The sequence below is a fragment of the Hipposideros armiger genome, unplaced genomic scaffold (assembly GCF_001890085.2).
Source record: "Hipposideros armiger isolate ML-2016 unplaced genomic scaffold, ASM189008v1 scaffold_105, whole genome shotgun sequence".
In the NCBI taxonomy this organism is placed as follows: domain Eukaryota; kingdom Metazoa; phylum Chordata; class Mammalia; order Chiroptera; family Hipposideridae; genus Hipposideros; species Hipposideros armiger.
In genome coordinates this window covers 2,399,973-2,418,982 of record NW_017731455.1, presented here as the reverse complement: position 1 = coordinate 2,418,982, position 19,010 = coordinate 2,399,973, and the positions used below count along the sequence as shown (strand labels likewise).

Below are 19,010 nucleotides of genomic sequence, written 5' to 3'. Positions count from 1 at the left end.
CAAATAATAATCTTAAATTTGAGACATCCTCAAATACATTTTCCCCTCCGTTTAGCTGGTTCATTTCCTGGAATATCCTGACATGACTATGCTCTAGCTAACCTCACACCAATACTGAAAAAATAAATTACAAAAACCACTTAAATGTATGAATTCTAATCGTTTTTTAAAAGGTTATTTTCAAATACATAAAGAGGTTATTAAACTGATTTTTATGGAAACATGAAACCGGGGGGTGGGGGTTGCAAAGGATCATGGGGAGAACATTAGAATGTGTGTTTGGTTACTTGATTCTGGCTCTGGCTCTAAGCAGCAGTGCGACTTGGAGGTAAATCATTTGATCTCCCTGGCCCCCCGTTTCCCCATCTGAAAAATAAGGTGGTTGGATTTTAACTTCTCTGGACCTAATATTCCTAACTTACCCTGAGACTATAAGAAACCAAAAATTAACAATATGAGGTTATACAAGGCCTAAAGTCAAGAAGAATGGAATTAGGCAAGTGAACAGGACCATTAGAAGTAGCAACAGCAGGAAAGGGAACATAAAGACAGCTGCTGACTTCTCCGAACTGCCCACAATTATAATTACAAATTACAACCTGAATTTTAAAATCTTTCAGGTAGGTATTTATTCAGTTACAAATTAAATTCTATGATAGGTCACTATAAACAGTAGACTATTATTTTTCCATTCTCAGATGTACACAATTATCCTCTAAGGATGAATAAACATTAAAACTACACTGTACTTTCATGCCAATCATGACAGAGTAATTGGTCGAAGACTAACCCTCCTACTCTAAATAACTATGAAAACGGACAAAATGTATGAAGCAATTGTTTTGAAGCACTGGACACCAGGAAGGTAAGACTGCAGTCCCTCAGGGAAGAGAAACACTTGAGATGAGCCCTCCAGTCGCCATGGCTGTCACCCATGTAGGTACTTTCCAGGTTAAAGCACATGGGGGTAGAGCCCTGATGGAGCACAGCATGTCCCTGAGCTCAGGAGGTAGACAATGGAGTTTGGGGCTGCTGAGATGGATAAAATTTAGCAGGGTAATGGACAGAAGGGAGCCACAGAGAGAAGGAGCTCCGGAAATCTATAAAGGGGTCTTTTTAAGTCTTTGGCTGAAAATGAATCTGCAATATGCAGAGGGCAAGATCCCATGAGGCCTTGCAGAGAACAGGTATTAGAGAGTTATGGATATAATAGAGATTCTGGCGGTCACCCAAAGCAGGGACATAGAATTCTGACCAATCAGAGGCTAGAGCATTCACTGAGTGCCCCTGTCACACACATGGAACCAAGAAAGGCCATACCTTGAAAGCAGCACTCCTCCAGACAAGCCCTAACAAAGCTTAACAATAGCCTTGAAGGAGCAATCTGCTCTGTTAGTAAATTATCTGCTTGCCCAAATAAAGCTCAACATTCTCTAAAACATGCACGTCAACAGAGGCGCTATCATGCCTATGGAGGCAAAGATTGGTTCTTGGGAGGATGGAGAATCCTAGGTATTACAAAGATATGTTATTCTCCAAAGGGCCATAGAACATGAACGGATGTACAGATACACAGAATATTTGTAGTATTAAAATCTCATTGGGGGAGAGTGAGGGGCAATTAGGGAAAAAGTGTCTAAAAAGGTTCTTTAGAGGGGTGATAATGAAAAAAAGATTGAGATGCGCTGCTCTAAAATAAAGGCTCTTAGCAACGCATGATCCACAATATCAAGCATTCAGTAATAAAATGACTAGACATGTGAAGAAACAATGGAACAGAAGGGGAAGCGTAGAGTTGACCTGGATTTTATTCAGCAGGCAATGAGGACTCTGTAGGATTTTGTGGAACAGTGTAGCCTATGCAGATCCGGTGTTAGAAAGATAATTCCGAAGTGGTGCGGAGGGTGGTTTAGCGTAGGAGAGGAATAAAAGGAGAAAAAGCTGCTACAAACATCCAGACTGAGAAACATGAAGGCTTCCAGCAGTGGAGATGAAAGAGGAGATCTTTAAGTGGCAGGATTGTTAATTCTCAGTGAGCTGTATGTGCAAGGTGATGGAGAGGGAAAAATTAAAGATAACTCTGAAGTGGCTAGCACTTGTCAAATTCAAGTGTTTGTGTTTTAGGGACTCTGAAGTAGAAGTGTCCAGTAAGTAGTAAGAAACACGAATCTGGAGCTATAGAGAAGTCGGGGTTAGAAACGCAGGCTAGCATAGAGGTGGTCATTGAAGCCACAGCAATGGATGACAATGCACAGAATAAGACTGGAGTAAGTGGAGAAGCAGCCTGAAGATTCCAGAATCCAGGTATGTACGGGATAGGCAGAGGAGGAGGAGGGTCCAAGAAAAGCAAGCAAGCGGACAATGGGGTCTGAGAAAACGGTATAGAGTTGTCCTCTGCCTTTCTCCATTGTACAAATGTTCCCCCTAAGTCTTGATAGTACAAGGGGAATAGGCGAGCTGCTTCATTTGCAATAAGCATTGCCAATGAGAGATGAGGGACCATCTCTGCTATCTTTTCTTGGGAGTCAATATTTGCAGGCATGGTATATCACCATAAGAAAGTTAAAAATATTTTTAAGAAGATATCCTCCATTGCTTTTAAAAAATAAAAGAATTAAATATAGAAAGAAAATAATAAAAGAGAATTAGGTAACTAATTTCTACAGTCTATTCAAATACATCATGTGATACAGTCTGGCAATGTGGAGAAAGCAGTAAAACAGGATTCAAAGGACCACTCACTTCCCAAAGCCCTCCAATGGTTTCTCGTCAACCGAGAGGAAAAGACACAGTCTTAACCAGATCTTTAAGACTGATCTTTCTTCTGCCTCCCTCCATAGCCACATGCACCTCTCTTCTCTCTCGAGCCACAGAGAACACCCCAGCAAAAATTGCCACAACCACCCTGCTAGTCACTCTCTACTCATTTACTCACTTTATTTTTACTCATAGCATTTATAACTACCTGAAATTATGATATACATGTATTTGTTTCTTGTCTTCCCCACTAGAATTTAATTCCATGAGATCAACAATTTTATCTTAAAGGCTGTTTCCAGCATGTGGCACAGTGCGTGATATAGCACTGGGCTCGAGAAAGGCTTGCTGAATGAAATCAATCTGAGCCTCTTGGTTCGATCATGTGTACACCGGGGATAGTACTCATCTGCTCTGTCTACTTTTCATACGACAGGAAATCATGTTATGTTAAAGCACTTTAGAAACTGTAAGTCACTGTTCAACAGTAGGTGGTGGTACTAGTGAAGGGTGTCCCCTGACACCGCCGGAGAAAGCCATGGTAGCAGGTACACATAGAAACACATGAGCGGTTCATAAAGGCTGGAGTACCAGGAACACCCCTCTCTATTCATGAAAACCTTTCAGTGTTGGGTCCGTGTTTTCAAGCTTTCTCAAGAGCTTGTTGAGGTCTGCTGAAGCTTCTGCTAAACCCTTCACTGTGAGTTTTCTTGGGGTTCTTCTTTTTCTTTTCCTCCTGCAGTTTCCTTTTCTCTTGTCTCGTCTTCAGATATGCGTTCCTGTTCCAATTCCAACACCTCCTCAGGAACCACCTCTGGGAGCTCCTCCATGTTGTCCTCACCCACACCCAAGTTCAAGTGTCTGCCATCTCAGCCACAGCCTCGTGGATTGTTGCGACCTCCTCATTCTTGGCAAATCCTTTGAAGTCATGGACGAGCCTCTTCTGGTCTCCTTTCAAATGCCATTCATCTACTGCTTGGTGACATCACCCCAAGCCCAAGCAAGGTTCTTCATGCAATAATAGATGCTGTAATCCTTCCAGAACTGCATCAGTGTCTTCCTCAGTTGCAGCAATAGCCTGGACAAAGGTCCTCCTCAGGTAGGAGGCCTTAAAAGCTGCTATGACGCCATGATCCATTGGTTGGATCAAAGAGGTGGTGTTTGGAGGGAGGAATCACCACTTTGATATTGGGATGAAGATCGCCAATAAAAGGAGGATGTCTGGGAGCATTATCAACTATAAGCAAAACCTTGAAAGTTTTGTTATTCTCTAAACAGGACTTTTCCATTTTGCTGGCATAGCAATTCAGGAGGGCATCCTGGAAGAGGCGCTGGTCATCCATGACTTCTTATTGCTCCCATAGTACACTGGTAGTGTGTGCTTGTTGATATGCTTGAAGGCCCTGGTTTCTCACTGTGCCAGATCACAAAGGGTTTCCATTTGTAGCCTACAACACTGCCCCCATGAAAGACTGCTACCATGTCCTTAGAAGCCTTGAAACCTGGCATTAACTTGGCCTCCTTATGGATGCAAGCCATTTCAGGCATTCATTTCCAGAATAGGGATGTTTCATCAATACTCACTATTTGCTCTGGCAAGTAATTTTCATCCACAATCAGCACATCTAGAGTTTCCAAAAATTCTTCAGCTGCCTTCACGTCAGCCAGCAGTACTTTCACATTATGTAATGAATAACAATTCTTGAATTGTTGAAACCACCCAGAGCTAGCAGTAAATTCAACATCATAGTTAGGTCCAACCCTATCTTTCAATATCACAAACTTTTTGCTTTGGCCATGACGGTCATGGTGCTGAGAGGGATACACATCTGTGTCTGGTCTTCAATCCAGGTCATTAGAAGTTTCTCCATATTTAATAGAGGCTCTTCTCTAATTTTTGTTAAGTCTCGTTGCCTTCAATGAAGCAAATACTTGAACAGCATCCATCACTTTGCTCTTGTTCTTCAAGAGCATAGCTATGGTGGAATGGGACACGCCTGACTGGCGAGCAGTAGCCATCATTGATTGTCTGCCTTTGTAGTCCTTAATCACTTTTAATTTTGATTGCAGGTCAATCACTCAACTGGCAACATTAGCAGTGGATTTTGTATGCTTAGAGGCCATGATGAACAAAACATGTGATTAAATCAAGCACAGGAGAAAATGATGCAATCAAGAGATGCGGTATCCATGAGATGTATGAGGCTGCTGCCAGCGTAGTATGGCAAACTGATTTACAGAAAACTTTTTTTTATATAAGTACGAAGAGTACATTCTAAACTGACAATAGAAAGTATACTATAGTAAATACGTAAACCAGTAACATAGTCGTTTATTATCATTATCAAATATTACGTACTGTAAAATTGTACATGATTTACTTTTATATGTATGACGTGCAGGTTTACACCAACATCGCCAGAAACATATAAGCAATGCATTGAGCTATGATATTATGACAGCTACCACATCATTGGCAATAGAAATTTTTCAGCTCTGTTAACAATCTGATGGGACCATCATTGTACATGTGGTCTGTTATTGACCAAAACATCGTTATGCGGTGCGTGGCTGTAAAATTTCAGGATAGTCGTGAGCCTCTGAAGTCCATCCATAAACACTGCATCTTAAAGGCTATAAACTTTGGTCTGAAATTGGGTTTCAAAATTCTAATAAATGCTAAATACCAACGTGTACAATCCAAACTCAAAGGACCACATGATTTGGATGTATTTGTGAGCCATGAATCCAATATCCCTGAAATTCCATCATTAGCTAGCTCTGTAAGCATTTTCAGAGCCCAAGCCACAAACAATGAAAGGTGCTGTTTGTGTTCTGTACAACTAAAGACAAACACTGAATGCTGACTGAGGCATGTGGAGGAAATATAAAAAACGTAAGTGAAAATTCAGTTTAAAGAGTGGTAAATATGATAAAAAATGGATTGGACTCACAAAATCTGTTTCAAGTTTTCCCATTTCTTGCTTGTAGCTTCTCATTCTATTGCTGTACATTCCTCGACTTTGGAGTGGTATCTCTCGGACTTCCAAATCCATCTGTTCAAGCTGGACAGGTGAGAGAAAAACATGATTTAAACCATATGCTTATTCTTATTTGACCAGACAGAGCTGAAAAGATTTAATTCCAGTTCCTCATTTTACAGTTGAGGAGCCAGGACTAGGGAACAAAGTGCCCATGATCAAATCACACTGGGATTACTTTTGTGCTTAATTTTTATTTAGGTCAAACAGAGTGACACAAAGCGCTTACTTTGACAAGAATTTATATTAAAACATATGCCTTAATCCAAACATCAGTAATAATGATTTTGATGTCCTTAGAGTACTCATTCAGTCCAACCTGGTTTGGTCTTTTGGCCCTAAACCACCAGAACGATGGGAAGATAAACCAAACCATTATTTCTATTATTAATCCATAAAATGTCTGCTCAGTCTTAGTCATTTGGTGAAAATTGTTCTGGAAAGTCTTGCCTGACTAGGAAAACCACATATTGACCAATATGTGATCTCGACCTCTAGCCTAATGCCTTATACTTTATAACCACGTCAACAAGAAATTAAATGGATACAGTAATATGCTAAATTACTCAAAGCTCACTGAAATCACAGCAACATGTCATTATATAATACTTTGAGTACAACACATGAGCATTTAATGGGAAGCAGTATGGACATGTTATGATGGTCAAGAACACAGGCTTTATGACCGATGCCTGCGTTCGCATTGTAGGCTCCAAGACTTACTAGTCATGCAAACCTGGACAGGTTTCTTAACCTCTCTGGGCCTTACTTTTCTCATGTCTAAAAATAGCATGTCTTTCGTAGGGTGGAGATTAAATGGGGTAATTCCTATCATGTGCTTGGAACAGTGTCTCTTACTTGGTAATCGCTAGATTAATATTAACTATAGTAGTGACAATTACTGATGATGAAGAAAAAGTACAGCAAACATGGCATAAGGTATTAGACATAACTTATTTATATTTGGTATTAAAAAATAAAAACAACAAATTGGTTCAAGCCATGTCTGATAAACTCACATCCAAATGTGTTGCCATATATTTTTTCCTTTTAAAGCATCCTAACAAGTATTTCCATGAACACTGTAAGCTTATCACTAATGAAACTCTTATCCAGTATTAGAGATTAAATAACTAGTAGAACACAGGTAAGCCAGAAAACCATGTTAAAATTAACAAGCCTCAATTTTAATAAAGAAAAAAAAAGGTAATTTTAATTAGCCTTGATTTAAGCAGTGACAGCTTAAATTATTAACATGTCTCAACATAAACGTTAAGTACCAACAAATTAAATAATTACTTAATAAGGCAACTATTTAAAGCACTTCTCTGAAATTGTCATTAAGTACTTATTTCTAACAAAGTGAATAGGATCATCCAGACAAATCAGCGCGAAAGTACATGTAAGTAAAAATCCAAGAGTTAAGTACACTTTTGTTTAAGGCATTTTACAAGGACACTTAACACTAAACTACAAGTAGGTAAGAAAGAAAAAAGGAAACACATGACAAGCACCTAAAATAAAGCCAGGAATAAGGCTACTTAATATGCACCTGTTTCGTATTGTCACAACATTCACAGGGACAATGCAAAAGGGAAGACATGATAATTAAAAGACACATAGTGCCCAAGCGATAAATACAAACCAATTATTCAGCAGCAACACAACTGATCCTAATAAGACAAATCAAAAGAAAGTATTTCTCATCAAAAGGACAGCATGTAATATAATGAACGGTATTCTTAATAAGGATGTCATCAGAATTAAGTAAATCAGGTTTCTGATCACTTTAAACAAATAGAAATACATACCTTAGACAACACTCTTTATGTTAGTAGCAACTACAGATGACTATAAACTCCCTCAGGGTATGGCTATGTTTTACATTTCTTGGTACAATAAAAGCTTAGTTATCAGGAGACCAGCTTTCCAAAATCATAAAGTAAGTGATGTCTCCAAATAAACCAAAACATAGATTTTGATGGCAAAGAACTGCTACTGAGAACTCAACAACAATACGAAGTCAATTCAAGATCCAAAGAATTGACCGGTCTATTTATGCTCAGCCTACCAACTAAAAGGAAGAAGTGTCCTGATTGTAAAAAGTCAGTCTTTTTTATGAAGACCAGGAAGCATGAGAAAAGCAGCTATACAACTGGAATATAAGAAGAAAAGAAAAGGAGAAAAGCATTTGAAAAAAAAAAGTGGGGGAAGGGGGGAACTTTCAAAAGACAAGAAAACATGAGAAGCTGTGGTGATTAGAAGTACAGCTGCCACTACAGAGACAGTGCCAATGGTGAGCAAAGACGAGAAGACCTTCCAGGGGATGGAGTGCACCCAACATTCTGACAGCTAAAAACGCACCAGCCACAGAACAGATGGAGCAGCGGCGCTGCAACTCAATGTCTTAGGAGTCAAAGGCACAGGAAACGTCTACTGTGCAATGGGGAACAGCAGCCACTTAACTCCTTCACACCCCCAAAGCAGCTGCCCCACCCCCACCCCCGCTGCTCATAAATGTTACTCAGCCGAAGAAGTCTGGGAAATGTTCCATGCTGTAGCTGCCCCCTATAGTCCCATCTTAGAGATTCTTAATACCATTTAGCCTACTTAAGGGTTCAAGAGGGTTCTGTAGAAAAACAACAAATAAGGCCTCAACCTCCAACTCTGTTTAAGCTACAAACTTCTTTGCATAGGTAACACCAGTTAATAGAAACACACTTTGGGAAACGTCCTAAGTATATGAGTAAGCAATACTGAAGGAACACCAAGCAGACCCTTCAATATTTAGAAAAGCAACACACTGATTTAAGACCACAATGCAGCAACAAGTTGAATCATACCTGCAATAGTCAGATTTTAAAACCAAAAATTGGGACACAGTACTTTTTGACTTCCTGATTTGTCAATGTATTTATTTTATTATTATTTGTTTATAAATTTTATTGGGGAACAGCCATGGCCTTTAGTTACACATTGCTTTCATGGCATAGTTGACTCTTTTTTAAGGAAGGCGCACAGTGGCCCATGCAGGGATCGAACTGGCAACTTGGGTGTTATCAGCAAGACGCTCTAACCAACTGAGCTAACCTGTCACCCCTGTGAATGTATTTATATCAAAAAGCAGCGAATGAGCTAGAGCTCTAAGATTAGCATATCTAGATACAAATCCTTGCTCCATCACTTACTGGGTATGAGGAGACAGACAAATAACTTAATCTTCCTAAGCCTCAGTTTCCCCATCTACAAAAAGGGGTGTGTGTGTGTAATAGCAGTGTTGAAAATCACTCCTCCATGGTTTTATCAGACTCCTGTGAGTCCTGCCAAGAATTCACGGCCTTGAGCACTCTTTTCCCTGGACATTTCTCAGGGCTGTATTTGCAGAGAGCAAGCTTGGCGGAGATGATGTGTCCCTCTGGGACAAACAGTGGGCTTGCTTACGGGCTGCTATAAAGCAGCGCATTTCCCAGGCTCCACGTTCCTCTCCTGGAAGATACTCCACTGTACGTGCGGGCGCACATTGAGGGCCGCCTGCATCACTCTTGTGGGAACTGGGGCTCAGGGAACTGATACCAGCCTGCTGAAACCCTGGTAGCTGCTTTTGCTGTGAGTAATAAAACTCTTTTATCTCTGACCTAGAAATCTCATATCCTTTATCAGCAGCCATGAAATTGTGACAAGCTCACTCGTTAGTGAGAAAGTAGGGGAAAATCTCACATCCTTAACAGTTTTCGATAAATACTACTTGTCTCATAGGATTTTTATGAAAATTAATATTACAAAGTACTATGCTGATCCCAGTGTCTGGTACCCAGGGTGCCTTTAACAAGCATTGGCTATTTACAGTTATTATGAAAAGTATTATTAAGGAATAAGAATTAGAGGTGGATGTTTAATGAATCACCTTTATTAAGAAGAGTAAAATCCCAAGAAACTATTCAAGTCTCTTAAATTTAAAAATGGATAAATTTCAAATTATAAAATGCTAATCAGTCATGTTTCACATTTCTACATTGTATAAAACAGGCTAGAGGAAGGCATCCACATAAATGACTCTGGTTGTGTGTTAAAATATTACCAAGTCGCTACATACCAGTTCTTTTGCTTCTTCAAGCTGTTTCTCCACATTTGCAACCATCTGTTTCTTCTCATCTGAAACAAACAATAATATCAAGGAATTGCTAACAATACAAATAAATTTAATATTTAAAAACTTCTATTTTTGTATACCTTTTTTCTTTCTGGTCAATCAGATTAGAGAATTACCATATTAAACAAATGACCATATCATTCTTTGGTGAATCAGAAACCACTTTAGGCCACCGATTCTAGGCTATCTGGAAACACATAATCCTATGGAATACCTAGCAATTAAGAAATGCCATAATATTTTAAAGAGAAACCAAAAATTATGTTGTCCTTTTGAAGAGACTGTGTCAACAACAGCATATTTAATGGTGGCATGAGGAATCTGCAGTCTTAACTTTAACAAATTGGGTATGACTGATTTACAAATGCAATTTAAAAGTCACACACAAAAACAATTCCTAAAAGTGGGCAAGATCGTACAACCCTTTAGAAAAAATTGTGCATTTATTAACTGTGCATTTATTAATTGTGCATAAATGCATAAATAATAGGGTGTAATGGAAGACATGTTTGAAGTCAGGACTACTGATTCCAAACCCAAAGTCACTACCAACCTACTCACTAGTTATAGAATCCTGGGTAAGAAACAGTTTTTTTCTGAGACTGTCATCTCAAAAACATGAAGATTAAAAAATACCCACTGGAATATTTGTAGCTCAAATAACCTGATGCAAATGAAATTACTTTTAAAATGTGAAATGCTATGTCTCTGTATGTGGTTTATTCAAACTTTATCAAAACTGAGTTATAACCCATCTGTAATTCCCTTTGCTGGGAAAGATATGTCCTGCACACATGGAAAGATATGTGCAGATATTTCCAGAAAACTTTCCCCTACCCCCATTCCAAATCAATCAGCCCACTTTTTCTGAGACTACATTAAGTTTTGTGCTAACCAAATTTATTGACCATTTATAGTTTTGTCTACCTAGCACCTTTCTTTTCTCAGGCAGTAACCTCAGCTCTTTTGAGGCACTCCTTCACCCAGCAGGTCAATGGGAGATGCTATCTCCTTCTATGAGCCTGTCTTTCCAGTCACAGCAACTCGGCACGGGATGGGCTTCTCATCCTAGCTGGACCAATTCTAGCTCAATCCCTCCGACCATATTGGTCTGAGCATTGGGGTGGGGTGGGCATATGACAATGGGAAAGTCTTTTCCTCTCATGGTAGAGTTATGAGAACACCAGATTAGAAGCTGTTGGCACCCACTGTCCTAGCAACAAAGAGCAACCAGTTTGCAGTGGTTGAGAAGGGAGGAGCTTACATTTAGAAACAAACAAAGCTGAGAAGTAGATGTAAAAGATGGAAGGATGGATGGATGGATGGATGGATGGATGGATGGATGGATGGATGGAATAGATGAGATAAATTTAGTAAATCAGTTTCTGGTTCTAGATAACTCTGAGATAGGTTTTCCTTGACTTTATCATGGTTACATTTCTTGAACCAACAAATTTATTTTTCTTTACTTAAAACTGGGTTTCTTTGATGTGAAACCTAATGATTACTGACTGGCTAATACAACAGACTGAAAAAGTCATGAAGCATGAAATGCGCACAACACCCACTAGCTGACTAGCCCCTTAGGAGTCAACACTAAGTGGGGAATCTTTAGTAGGAATTATTTTACAAGAATCACAATTAGTTTCTGCAAAACCTCACCTCCCTCCTTTGGGGGTAAGCTGTCACATAAGGTGTTTGTGTGTCCTCTAAATATCTCTCCCTAAGAAAATGAACACTTGGAATTAAAATTCAACTTGATTTTCCCTCTTTGAAAAAGGTAAACCTACGTATGGCCAAATTAAAATTTTAATATACGACGATCCCAAATTTATTTGATTCTGGCACATGTCAAACCATTTAACATCTGCACAAATTATATAGTAAAATGCACTACATTTTTGTGACACAGTAGAATATAAAATAAGACAAGCCCATCTTGGACCAAGAGTGAGATTGTATATTTACATTTCAGAAGCAACATCTTGTTTTCTTTAAGGTACTCAGCTGTGAGGAAAGTCCATGTCATGAACCTCCCAGACCATTAGACGTCAATTTTTCTCATTAACAAAGCAAAACACAGAAAGCAGCCTCCCTCAACCTGGATTCCCCTTTGTTAACATTTCCCTCCTTTCATCCAATCATGCCTCCCTTTCCTCATCTCCCCCGTTCCTCCCTGTCATCTCACCGCCATCCCACTGAAATGACTCACTAACACTGACCTTTCCTTTGCCCAAACTAATGGACATTCCTATTTTTATTAATGGCCCTATTTTTATTTAACCTTGTTAGAGTGGCATCTGACACTGCTCCTCCCATCCTGTCACTTTCTCCTCTCCTGGCTTCCGCGACATCCTGACTCAGTGACTCTCTTAATCACTCACTTCTGTCTCATGTCCTCTGCTGGGCATCCCCCTTTTCAGCCCACCCTTTAACTGTTGGTGTTCTTCAGAGGCCAGTCCTGGCTTTTTTTCTTTCATGACTGTCATCTATGTCCCTGGGCATTTTCATCTGCTCCCATTTTTTTTTTACTGTCATATTATCCATTTATGATCCTAGCTCTGTATCTCTAGTCCTGGTGTTTCCAGGACTCCCCACTTTTAATCCCAATGCTTATGCCTACCTCCACTGTGATCACCTGGCAAACTGCCATTCAAAACTCTCTTCAGAAATTGCTACCGCTGTGAAGCCTTTCCCAACCCAACAGAAGTGCTAACCACTTTCACTTACATAAAACACCTATCCATAGCTTTTACCTAATCGTAATGATTTATCTCACATCTACTGGTCTGATTTACCTTCTAGCTTGGAGGCTCTGGAAAGACAAGAACTGTGGCTTAATCATCTTTATAGTCCTAAAATCCAACACTGAGCCTGGCATATAGTCAGTTCTCAAAAAACGATGTTAAATCGAACAAATGATATATATAGGCCAGAGAAGCTACAATTCCAACTACCCTGCTCTTCCCGTCTCCACACGGGTTCCCCCTCCCCGACTTAAACTTCCTAAAATGGAGCTTTGATTGGATCACTTGAGCCTAGCAGTCAAGATCTTCCCCACTCCAGACCAAAGCAACCTGTCCAACTCTATTTCCGAATACCAGCTCTCCAGTGTGTGCTCTGCAAGCTATCCAGAAGGACTATCAATTACTGCCCAAATATCTCTTTTCCTTTCTGCTCTTAGCTACCATCTCAGGTTATTTGGTTGAATATAAGAGAACTGATGGTTCTGGCTAACCTAAGACAAAGGAGGGAATATGTTAGAATAATGTGGGGGTGGGTCATGTCAATAGGATAAAAAATGAGCCCACGAGCTCAAGCAGGCCAGTGCCCAGGGTGGCTCAGGGTACCAAGCGAGCAGGAATACATTAATAATCTTTGCAAAAGGAGAGTCTTGAGCAGCAACACCAAAGGTTAGTGTTGTCTATGTCGAAGGGCTCTCTTCTTGGCTCACTCTGCTCAAAATTTAAACTCCCAGCCAAAATTCTCTACATGTCCTTCCTTCAACAATACACTCACCTCTTGACCTAGATAGGGCACGGCAGCCTGTCACTTTCACCAAGACTGGGTTTAGGAAGTTCCTCAATGGAAACCTGAGGGGTTGCTATGAAAACATACAATGGAGGACTCTGGGCAATCTGAAACAACAGATGTCCACTGCACCCGCTTATTGCAATCTCTTATACTCTGTCCCGGGTTTTGTCTGTTAAATCCCACCTACCCTTCCAGGTGACCTCCTGGGACACAATCTTATCTCCCCTGGATTCCTACACCTCAGTGCTCTGCACTAGTGGCCCCAATGATCATTCGAAATTGGTTTCTATAGTTTTCTCTTCAGCCTCATTTCCAGCTCCTTGAAGGCAGCGACTGCTCTTGACACAACTCTGTCCTAACTCTGCATTCAGAGCTGTATGTGGTAGGTGCTTGCCAAGTGCTTACTGAATGAATGGATCAGTCTCACATTTAGCAACATATCTGTTGTTCACAGAGAAACAGAGGGGAAAAGAAAGTGTATCACGAGAACTTGGGCAAAACTTCTCACCTGGAATGGTAAATTTCCCTTTATGAAAGAAGTACTTAAATTGGGATAGGAGTGGGGAGGGGTACTACAAGTGGATCATTTCCTCAAAAAATTCATTCCATGATGGCACCATCAAAATAATTACGGAGCTGAGCAACCTTTGATTTGCCCACTATAGTGTTCCTCATACCTTTAAAAGAAGAATTAAAGCAGTGACAATTTAGGAGGAAAACATGAGAAGGAAGGAAGGAAGGAAGGAAGGGAGGGAGGGAGGGAGGAAGGAAGTTAGATGACTTTGGAAATACCTACCAACGTTAAGTTTTGGTAACCCTCGGGAATTTATGTGTAATTCCCAGGAGAGCTTCGTGCTGCCCACCCAAACGGCATCCCCTTTACAATGGCAGGTTCCTGGGGTTCAGAACTTCATAACGAGCAGCTACTATTATTCTCACGGGATCTGTGCTGAGCATTACCACAGTCAACCCTCACAACAACCATTTGGAGGGATCAGTATCACCCCATCCTCAGGCAAGTAAGCTCAGTGATCAAATGATTTCTCCAAAGTTAAACATATGAGCGTCAGAGTTAGAATTCCAACCAGGTTTACCATCCAGAACTGAGCTGTTCACTTTTAGTGTACTATATAATATATGCTATATAAACTGTCTCCCTTTTTCCCCCACATTCAGGCTTGATGAGTGCTGATGTACACCTAAGTCTTTGCATAGTATGATCTTTTCTTGCCTACTCAGTATTAATGGAAGTGCTTGGTTAGCCTTGCACACGCCCCATAGGTACAGTGACGGCGCCAGGGCTCACTTCCGTGCAGTTACTGGTACCTGTCTTTGTGCAACATAGGTATTTTAAAATAAACCGGCAGCTAAAATTAGGCACTGGGAAACATAAAGTGAAACCACTGCTAAAGAAACTTTTTATGTTAGAGAATTTCAAAATGAATATATTATTGCTACATTGTAGAGCAGCGGTTCTCAACCTTCCTAATGCCGCGACCCCTTAATACAGTTCCTCATGTTGTGGTGACCCCCAACCAAAAAATTATTTTCGTTGCTACTCTATAACTGTAATTTTGCCACTGTTATGAATTGTAGTGTAAATATCTTTTTGTTTTCCGATGGTCTTAGGCGACCCCTGTGAAAGAGTCGTTCGATCCCCAAAGGGGTTGTCACCCACAGGTTGAGAACCACTGTTGTAGAGCATGGTGAGCATGGTATAGGATGGTCAATGTTAAAACAAAGCCATACTAGAATGATCCAGGCGATACTAGATTAAAATTGGAGATATCAGTATGAAGTCATGTTTAGCTTACTATAGATATAAATGGTTACATACACAGGTATTTATCGATATGCATATATACATAAGTTAGTATATACACAGGTATTTCCTTGCTCTGTCAGCTGAGAGGGCATGGAAACAATAATACCCCAGCAGCAAGGAACACACCTAGCATCCAGAACTTGTTTCTAACACCATTTTTCAACAAAAGGAAACAGGACTCCTTGGAGAAATGTCTGATTCTAGGACTGGCATAGGAACAATACAAGATGATCCTGCAATATCTTCCAATAACAGAAGGTGAAAGTACTAAAAAGAAAAAAAACAAACAAAAAAACCCACAATGATGGGGGTATATCAAAAGGATACAGAAGTCAACTGAAAGGACTTCCAATGGTCAAAATTGGAACAATCTGAGCAACAAAATAAAGTCGTATTAGAATATAACATGAAGTATAAAATACTTTATAAGATATATATAAAATATATATGATGAGTCTGTGGTTATAAATGATTAAGTAAGTAAACTGAGAATAGACAAATCGCTCCTGTATAGAAGAATTTCAAATAATTTATGTAGATACTAAGCCTTCAAGGAGGCAGGGCAGTACCCCTGCTCCTTCAGTGAGGGCTATGCGTATAGTTTCCTTCCGAACAGTCTGGAAAAGGGGAGATAAGAGTACCTTTACAGTAGAGAAACCCGGCAAACACTACCTCAGCCAGAAGATCAAAGTTAGCATCAGCAGTGGTAACTTCTGTTACAATACCTAGTCTTGCTATGATTTGATGAAAATGGTGCTTTACCTCTGTGGTCTTCCCCCCCCAAAACCTATAACCCCAGTCTGACCAGGGGAAAAACATCAGGCAAATCCCAGTTGAGGTACATTCTATAAAATATCTGACCAGTGTCCTGCTAAACTCTAAAGTCATTAAAAATAAGGAAAAGCCTGAGAAACTGTCACAGCTAAGAGGAGCCTAAGGAGCCATGCCTACCAAATGTTTTGTAGTAACCTGGAATGGATCCTAGAACAGTAAAAGGACATGAGGCAAAAAACTAAGGAAATCTGAATTAAGTAAGGACTTCAGTTACTAGTAACGTATTAATACGGGTTCACTGGCTTCAACAGGTGTGTCCCATTAACAAGATGTTAACAGCAGAGGACCGGGGCATGGGGTATAGAGGGGTTCTCTGGATTATCTGTGTGATTTTTCTGTAACTCTAAACCCATTTTAAAATGAAAAGCTCATTTTCAAAAAATCACTGAAGCCATTACTTAGGTTAACTAAGTTATTGAAGGGAGAGAGATCCCTCTGGGATAAGAGTGTGGGCGTGTGCGTGGGTATACCTAACTCAAGTCCTACCCCTCTTCTGCGACTCACTGCACCTGAGCGCCTGAATTAAGACCGGAACCACCCCTTCAATTCTAACTCTCTAGAAAAACAGAAATGTAATGCATGCAAGCCACTATGTAATTTAAAATTTTCTAGTAGCCACATCTTTTAAAAGTAAAAAGAAACAAGTAAAATTAGTTATATATACATATATATACATATATATATGTATATATATGTATATATATAGTTTTAGTTTTAATAATAACCCAATATATCCAAAATATTCTCATTTCACTACATGGCAATACCCACGTTTCAGGTGCTCAATAGTTACATGGGGACATTACAGTTCCAGAGCCACATATATTTGAAGCAAACCAAAAAACTCAGAAATGGAAGCAGACGTTTCTGAATTCTCTCACTACAACCACCTGGTAAAAGCAACAGAGAATGATAGTGCATTTATGGCTTCTTCCACACATAGCTGTGTCTGTCTCCAAGTCTCCAGGGCTTAGCATAACTCATCAGCTAGACTCGAGCATTTCCTCCCAGAAAGGACACTCATCTTGCTCCACCACTTCCACTTCTCTCCCCGACTCCCTCCTTGATATCCTGAGTTCAAATCCCAATACAATTTCATATCCCAATGTCCCTGATCATTCATCTCCCTTCAAATGCTGATGTTCATCAAGAGTGAGTCATCTAACTCTAGTCTAGGCACAGAAAGAAAACAAGAATGGAGGCCCAAGGTTCCTTTAAGGGTTCAATTAACATAACAAAGTCTGAGAAGCTGAGTCCTGACTAATCCTATCAGCTCTTTCATCAGCAGCAGCAATAACATCCATCACTAATGGCTAATTCATCGTGTACTTTCTCTGGGGTAAAAACAATGTGCTAGGATGTCACATGCTTCATTTCATTTGATTTTTACATTGTAGGGTTGAAACTATTACTGCCCCTGCCCACACACAGTTTTATAGACAGAAGCAAGCTTAGAGAGGCCAAGCAATTTGCCCCAAATTGCACTTCTATTAAATGGCAGAGCTGGGATTCTAAATAGATTTGATGCCATGTGCGAATCTTAACCAATTTGCCATAATACCTTTCTTGGTATTTCTGACTATAGCCCCAAAGTGATAGGCTTCAAAATAGACCACTTATGGCTCTGTGAATGATGAGGTAGACAGCTAACTGCAATAGAACATTTTATTTAAGATCCTTCAGGAAACCTGCCTGCTGTAATGAAACTTATTCACCTGTGAAAGTACCCCCCTGACTTAGAATTCATCGCCAGAAGAAAAGCAACCTCACAGTTAGTATTACAGTTTCCACGCATCCATTTTCCTGACTTTACCACAGAACGCTAATCATTAAAATCAATTTTCAAATACAGTGCCACAAGGGTACACCATAAAGGGACTGATCCATCTCATTACTCCAATTTCAAAAATCAGTTAAGATCCAAACACTTTAGTCTAAGAGCAAAGTCTCTTTATTGTTGAAAACATATCACAGAGCAATCAAATTTCTTTTTTTTAAATGAAGTTTAAAAACATTCAATCTTTTCTATTCTCTTTGGAAATAACACCTTAACACACTGTACAAGCACAGCAGAGAGTTAATTGCAATCAATCCCACTCTCTACTTACATTGTAATCTTACTCTCAATTTATATTAGTTACTATGTTAGAAAATGAACTGCTTTAGCTGAAAAGTTTGCTCCAATTTTCAACCTTCTTAACTGAAGTAAATTATAGTTCATCTCTTCTGAGTCGACCACTAGTGATGCTCAAAAACAAAGATTATAATAATTCTTTATAACTTTTTTGCCATGATTGTACATATTTCTGCTAGTCCACAAACATATATCCACAATTCATAACTATGTAGGTATATTTCTCATCTTTTTCTATTTATCAACTAGAAATAGATTATAAAGTGAGCAAGCACAGTAGTTACTAGGAGGAAACCATTATGTTTTTAAGAATTACTAGTATTCAATTATTCATAAGTCAAAGTCTCCTTTCACTGCTTAATGTAGCGGCAATGTCTGGGCCTTACACTGTACTATAGCTAAGGAGAATCAAGGCTTTTTAACATACTTCATTTGTTTCCTTCTAAGTGGTAAGAATGATTATGCTAAAATACAAAGACAAGCCAAAAAAAAAATTGTAACAAAACCTGCTTTCTTGGAAATAATTTTACAACTTTACACTCAGGGATGACTTTGTTACTTTATAAAACAGCTTCCTGGTATAAAAGCAATTAGCCCCAACAAAAAATGTTTCTACTGCTAAAACTATTACAATTAAAAATGAGCAACAATCCAACTGAAACCCCAAATCCTGATATTCTGAGGCTCTGGGACTGCAGTCAAAGGAAGTGGTCTCCAACTATAATGACAACAAAA

The 19,010-nt window shown here is 39.5% G+C and overlaps 1 protein-coding gene across 5 annotated transcripts in view; it reads right to left on the bottom strand.

Moving 5' to 3' along the window:
• Positions 1–19,010, bottom strand: part of VTI1A (vesicle transport through interaction with t-SNAREs 1A) — a 336,022-nt gene that overhangs the window by 315,041 nt on the left and 1,971 nt on the right. For all 5 annotated transcript variants that reach the window (XM_019646664.1, XM_019646665.1, XM_019646666.1 and 2 more), the window contains exons 2-3: positions 9,892–9,950; positions 5,712–5,822 (exon numbers count right to left, since the gene is read on the bottom strand). In XM_019646664.1, the coding sequence (XP_019502209.1) occupies positions 5,712–5,822; positions 9,892–9,950 (170 nt within the window). The remainder of the gene's footprint in view (positions 1–5,711; positions 5,823–9,891; positions 9,951–19,010) is intronic.